We start from the raw sequence: 7274 nt of genomic DNA on the forward strand, positions 1-7274 counted from the left end.
CATTTGTCTTCAGCAATTGTATCATGGAGGTGAGCACACAATGATATGATTTTTTGTTCTTTGATGCCTGATAACTGATCCCTTCAACACCTCATGATCACACAGGCTGGTGTGCTTCTTCCATGTGGGCTTTGTTGCTTCTGAGCTAGATGGCTGCTTGTTTATATATATTTTTATGTGCTAGAATTACATCTACTATCAATAGCAACACAGTATTACCTTGTGGAATAAGCAACAGACCTTCAATTCAGATGGCCCCAGGTTCAAATTCTAGCTCTGTCTCTTAGTAGGAGCAGGACCTGGGACTAGTTAAATAATTTGTCAGATTTCTCAACTGTAAAAGGAGTAAGTAATACCAACTCGGCAGAAGTTTCTGGGGCTGCCATGCGCAGTCCGACTTCGTCCTCTAGTTGCTTTGCGTCAGAATGGCCTCCACAGCAGTTGGCTTGGTGCCAATTGGGGTAGATACCTATATTGGTTCAGTTGATCAATATTTGTATAAGCGTGTTAACAATTTTCTTATTCCCACTCCTTACTGCATTTCAAAACTTCCTTCTGACATAGTTGTGTTACTTCCTACGTGCAGCTATCCCTTTAAAGGTCATTTAGTGTGGATCTTTTAATGGCAAATCCTGTTCTATTTACTTGGTTTGTGTTCAGTTTGAAGGTCTCTATTTACACCTGTTCTTAACAGATGCTTCAGTTGAGTTTATCATTTCAAGATGACAGTCATTATATCTCAGCACTCGGAAAATATTGTTGTCTCCTGGCCAGAAGAAGCCTTCGGTCCTAACACACTTTGGTAGATATTCTGCTCGTTCTCTATTAACTTTACGCATTCTCTTTGTCTTTAGTGGTCTACATAGTTTCACCAGGTTTCTTTTAAAATATATATTTTTTTATTGTGATTTCAGTGAAAGTTTACACAGCAAATTGGGTTCCTATTTAACAATTTCAATAGAAATTGTTCAGTGACCTTAGTTACATTTTTCATGGTATCAATGCGCTCTTCAATTGCCTTTAGATTGTCCCATGTCCAGTGCTCTAGTTTCCCTACATACTGATTCCCAAGCTTAGTTGGCCTACCACCCTTTTCAATGCCCTCCCGTCACAATTAAAAACTTTTGTACTATCACCCTTAATCCAGGATGAAGTGTAGGTATCTGCTTCTGTAGCCCCCCTGGATTTTTCCAGTGCCCTCTCCAGGGAGCAGTATCGCCCACTTTGGGAAACACCCCCATTTCTTCCCAAAAAACTCATTGTCAACAAGTGGATGTCTACTCATAGTGACCCTATAGGGCAGGGTAGAACCATCCCTGTCAGTTTCCGAGACAGAAAGCCCTGTCTTTCTCCCTGGGAGCCACTGGTTGTTTTGAACTGCAGACCTTGTGGATCACAGCCCAACATGTAACTACTATGACACCAGGTCTCCTTTTGGGACACACTGCTTTAGAGTAATGGCTGACCTTTTAGTAGAACTGATCTCTTAACAATATTACATCTTCCAATCCATGAGCACAAATGCTCTTCTATTTATTTAGGCTGTCTTTCATTTCTTTTAGCAATGTTTTATAGTTTTCGGTGCATAAGTCTGTCACCTCCCCAGGAATTTTATTCTTCTAGATACTATTATAGATAGAATTGTTTCTTTAATTTCCCTTTCAGAATGTTCACTGTTGATATATAAAAATCTGACTGACTTTTGGGGGCTGACCTTGTGGGAATACTTTTAGTGATTATTAGGTCTAAATACTTTATAGAGCCTTATTAAAGTAAAATGTTAAGTGTCACATTAAAAAGCTGGCTTTATTGAACACTTAAATGCTCAATACTTCCAATAAAGGTCAATAATGACTTTGTAAAAGACAATTTATTAAAAGCAAATAAGAGCAGTGAATCCTACACTGGGCCTACAGGCTGTTCTCCTTAGAATGTGTGTCACTCTCCTAAAGGCCCCACCAGGGATCCAGTCTCTCCGGAAAAGGCTCACCAGCCCTCTTCTAAGTCTCCCATTCTATAGCTCTGACCCATAATCTTTCCTGTTCCGGGTACCGAGGGGAATCTGTCAAATTGTAAAATCTGGGTCTACTCGTGTTTCACTTGACCAGCCATGACAGACCAGTTGAAAGGGCAAGAAGCAGTTGTCTATAAATTGGATGCCCATAACCTTGGACTGTCTGTAGTTTCCTACTGGTTAAGCTCTAGGAAATTAGATAAATCATAATCCTGCATCTTAGAATAAAAAATCCAGTACTACTAAATTCTAACAAAAACTAGTTAAATATAAACAGAATTTAAATTAATAACATAAGGATCGAGTATTTATAAAAATCAATAAAGAAAATGGTAACTCAAAATATTCCTCTCTGACTGTTTATTTCAAATAAGAAGTTGCACTACAGATACTATTAGCTAGAAGCAAGGTATTTTCTATTTTTAATCATTGCCTAAACTATGAGAGATAATCTATGCTTTATGGGGTTTCCTCGTCACACTTTCAGAAGCCAAGATTTTTACTCACTTATAAAAATAAAGTTCACAAATACAGCTGACAAAAGCCAGGAGGCATCGCAAAAAGTAGAAGACAAGAATCTGAAAAAAACCCAGAATAAGAAAATAGGAGTCAGATATAAGTTCAAACAAACAAACAAAAAACTCTTCAAAATGAAAACACTGTAATTTTTATTAATGACATTAGAAACTATTAACATCTTGAAAAGCGTAACAAGAACTGTGAAAATATTCATATCTTTATATTAGTTATATGTATTTCTATAACACCAGTCCATAGAAGTTAAGTTAAAATATGGATGGGGAAAAAGTTCTTTTCATAAAAAACGTAATTGCAGCACTATAAATCTTAAGAGGAAAATGTTAAGTATAAAATGTTGGATATTAAAAAAAAAAAAATGTTGGAATTAGGGGTGCAGGAACGAGACGAGCCAGTCAGGGTGCAGTGTAGCACTGATGAAACATACAACTTTCCTCTAGTTCTTCAGTGCTTCCTCCACCCATACCCACTATCATGACCCCAGTTCTACCTTACAAATCTGGCTAGACCAGAGGATGTACATGGGTCCAGATAAGAGCTGGAAACACAGGGAATCCAGGACAGATAACCACTCAGGACCAAAAATGAGAATCGTTATACCAGGAGGGGAAGGGGAAGGTGGGGGAGAAAGTGGGAACTGATCATAACGATCTACATATAACCCCATCCCTGGAGGACAGACAACAGAAAAGTGGGTGAAGGGAGACATCACGCAGTATAAGACATGAAAAAAATAATAATAATTTATAAATTATAAAGGGTTCATGAGGGAGGGTAGATGAGGGAGAGAGGGGGGAAAATGAGGAGCTGATACCAAGGGCTCAAGCAGAAAGAAAATGTTTTGAGAATGATGATGGCAACAAATGTACAAATGTGCTTGACACAATGGATGGATGGATGGTGGTAAGAGTTGTATGAGCCCCCAATAAAAAGATTTTTTTTTTAAGTTGGATATCAGGAAATGATTCAGTAAATTATGCTCTTTTACTCTTTTTTATGGATATTAAAATATATGACCATGCGGGCAGTGGAAAAATTCTTACAATATAATGCTGCCCATTGGTGCCATCTTCACCACTGTTATGTTTAAGCCCATTGTTGCGGCCACTGTGCCAGTCCACCTTGTTGAAGCCTTTCTTTTATTCACTGATTCACTACTTTGCCAAGCATGATGTCCTTGTCCTGAGACTGGTGCCTCCTGATAACATGTCCAAAGTACTAATATGCGACCCCATTACACATTGTTTCCATAAGACCCACCACACTTATCAGCACTTGCTCAATGTTTATTTTCCCCTTCACATTGTTTCCATGAAGGTAGACACTAGGTTAAATCCATAGCACTTAATACAGTGTCCAGCAAATAAAAGTTGCCCAAATAATATCGAGTGATAGGTGAATCAGTAAATGACTCTTTCAATAAAAGTCCCCTCCTAATTACCAAAACTTTGTTTTATTCTCAAAACAGTTCCAAAGACTTCTCTCCTGATCAATTTTTTTTTTTCCATGTTGGCTGCCCTTACCTTATTAGTCTGGAGAATTCTTGCATGAAATGCAGCTGGCCAGGCATGAAGCAACAGGTAAGCATATGAGCGAATGGCATAAACTGGGGAATATTCCCAAGTCTGGAATCCAGTCCCATAGATGAGGTAGTGTGTCTACAAGGACAAAACAGATGATGGGTCACTGACCAAAAATCCTTGTCAAGGTGAATGTTAAGTTTCCAAGTAGAAATGTTATAGAGGCAAAGGTATACAAAAATGTTGATACTCTCAGCAAGATTTGCAACTAAGGGATAAAAAAAGATCAAAATTACCCAATATTGAAAAATATGAGGGCAGTATCCATTCTACAAGACTACTGTTTCGTTGACAATGAAAGCTTGACTCTTACCCTCTACTTAAAATTTTTTAAATTGTCACTAGCCAAAATATAGAAACTCTACATCTTATATTTTTTACACTAACTCCAAAAAGCCTTCTTCTGTTGGCTATTTTTTGTGAACATAAAAGATAATCAGAAAAGTTTATCTCTGATTTTCCTATAGTAGGACAGACGAAGTCTAACATGTATAAATCCAGAACGAGAGGGATAAGAATATTATTTGGCAGCATTCCTGATTTAGGTAAATATTAGAAGAAAGCTAAAAGAGTGAAGAAAGTGGCTGTCTCTGTGGCATGTGACTTGGATATAAGGAGCAGATTAAAGAGCTGTTTCTCTTGTCAGTTTTGAAGTAGTTATTAACCTCAAAAACTATCCTCACGGGGGAGCAGGGGGTGTAGGGGGTGAGATAGGGAGGGAAAAGGGATTTGGGGAGTAATTAATGACGATGGGAGAGGGGAGGGAGCACTAGAACAGATTGTGATTGCATAAATCATCTTAAGGCAATTTAACCATGGGGGGGGTGCTCTGTGATGTGATTGAACTATTGAATTATATGATATGTAAATTACTTGGCAATAAAACTTGGGGGGTAGAAAAAAAGCTATCTTCAAATATTATTTTAGATTTTTTTTAAATGTGTGTGGTTTTTTTTTGTTGTTTTGGGTTTTTACTATACATTACCTATCCAAGTAAACCAGTCAAACTACCTGCATCCTTCAATAACAGGCAAACCATTACTTTAGTGAAAATTAAGTTCTTTAACTATTAGTTACAACTCTGGTTATTTTGTTTGGTAACAAGGTTCCAAACAGTCAAATCGAGGAAGGGGAGGTGGGGGTGGGGTGGGGAAAGGAAGTTTACAGAAATCACCTACTGGTTCCCAGTAGTTGAATGTTTCATCACAGTCTGAGATGTTGCTCAGGAGAGCAGCACATAACCTTGCGGAGAGCAGACACTTGAAGGCAGTAGATCCTTCAGGTGCCCAGACTTGTCCTGCTTTGGTCCCAGATACCCTGCTCGGAAGCCAAAGAAGAAAAAGGAAAAAGTCAGGGAGGACCCACGAAGCAAGAATAAAACTACCCAGAAAAGACAAGAAGGGCAAGGGAAACCAAAGCAATGAAGTTATTCTCCTAACGAGGTGGCTGTTGGCTGTTCTGATTTACTGTTTAGGTCCCACTCAGTCACAGGGACTCCCGTGCAACAGAATCAAACACTGTCTGGAGCTGCTTCTTGCTACAATTATTCCTGGGTTCAAACACAGCCCAATGGAGTGTCTTCCTCTTTTTCACTGATTCCTCTACTTGACCACACATGAGTTCTTTTTCCAGGGACTGGCCTCTCCTGACAACATGTCCAAAGATGAAGTCTTACCATCTTCACTTCTAGAAAGCATTCTAGCTGTAATTCTTCCAAGACAGATTTGTTTCATGGTCCAAGGTCGATTGAATATTCTTCGCTAGTGGACTGAACGGAAAGACCTTTATTCACTGAATCCATCTCCTACTTTTGATATGTAAATTCACTTACACACTTTATTTAGCTTGCTGCATCTATGAGACTCATTTCTTAAGCCAATTAATTTGAAAGCAAAAAACAGGCTCTCGTTTTTTCTCTCTTCTGTAACAAGGTCTTTACTCTCCTTGGCTTTATTCGTGCATCCGTTGGCTCAAGTAGACACGGACATTGCTATGCTCTTCACTCACTCATTCACTGCCATCATTTGACACTGACTCCTAGTGACCCCAGCACAGGGTTGAACTGCCTGTGTTTCTGAGACTGTAATTCTTAACATGAGAAAGTCCCATCTTTCTCCCATTGAATGACTAGTGGTTTTGAACTGCTGACCTTGCGGCTAGCAGTCTAATGTGTAACCACTATGCCACCAGGGTTCTTGCTGTTGCTCATTGTTGTTAGGTGCCATCAAGTCAGCTCCGACCTACAGCGACCCTATGCACAACAGATCAAAACACTGCATAGCCCTGGGCCATCCGCACAATTGTTCCTGTGCCTGAGCCCACCGATGCAGCCACTGTGTCCATCCATTTTGTTGAGGACCTTCCTCTTTTTTGCCTCCCTTCCACTTCACTCACTCTCTAGCCAATTCCTTCTTTTGATATGTAAATTAATTTATACGCTTTAGCTTGCTGATCTAGGGCACGCATGTGTCCTGTTGCTGCCATCCTCACTTTTAAAAAGCATTCTAGCTGTAATTGGTGGGTTCTAGTGGTCCAGAGTACATTGAATAGTCTTCACTAGGAGAAAACAAAGGTCTATTCACTGTGTCTATTAAGAGCTGTTGCTCTTAGCTGCCCTTAAAAGTCAACTAATATCAACGCCATGGCACCAGGAGAGGTCAGCTGTGACTGAAAGAATTTTCCTCATAGGGTTTTCGTTGGCCTATTTTGGGGAAATGTATTGTCGGGCCTTTCTTCCCAATATGCCTTAGTCTGAAGCGCCACTGAGGAAAGAGCATAATCCCCAAACCTAAACGATTGCCTTCCATTCAATTCAAAGTCACATAAGACCGCTTTGGTTTTTTCCCCTTTGCTTTAAACCTTTACAGTGGTGGTCCATCTTCACGGCTGACCTTTCTCCGTTCCCAGTGAATTGTTTTAACCACTGCACAAGCAGTGTCACTGGAACCCTGCAAACCACGAAGTGACTCACAGTGGCGGCGGCTACACTTGACTGAGTTGCATTAGTTGGGAATGCAACTGGGTTTCTCCGCAGGGACGGCGAAAATACTACCACTGGACCACCACTGCCCTCAAGTTCAAATACACAGAAGAAGCCTCCTCTGCGTACGGTATCACCTCCAATCCCCATATGGGACAGCTTC

At 39.9% G+C, this 7274-nt stretch overlaps 1 protein-coding gene across 1 annotated transcript in view; it reads right to left on the bottom strand.

The window, feature by feature from the left end:
• Positions 1-7274, bottom strand: part of ALG9 (ALG9 alpha-1,2-mannosyltransferase) — a 94062-nt gene that overhangs the window by 86058 nt on the left and 730 nt on the right. The window contains exons 2-4 of the mRNA XM_045297742.1: positions 5310-5448; positions 4075-4209; positions 2522-2592 (exon numbers count right to left, since the gene is read on the bottom strand). Of these exons, the coding sequence (XP_045153677.1) occupies positions 2522-2592; positions 4075-4209; positions 5310-5448 (345 nt within the window). The remainder of the gene's footprint in view (positions 1-2521; positions 2593-4074; positions 4210-5309; positions 5449-7274) is intronic.

Source organism: Echinops telfairi, unplaced genomic scaffold (assembly GCF_000313985.2).
Source record: "Echinops telfairi isolate 266 unplaced genomic scaffold, ASM31398v2 ScPeMD7_7421;HRSCAF=8459, whole genome shotgun sequence".
Classification (NCBI taxonomy): domain Eukaryota; kingdom Metazoa; phylum Chordata; class Mammalia; order Afrosoricida; family Tenrecidae; genus Echinops; species Echinops telfairi.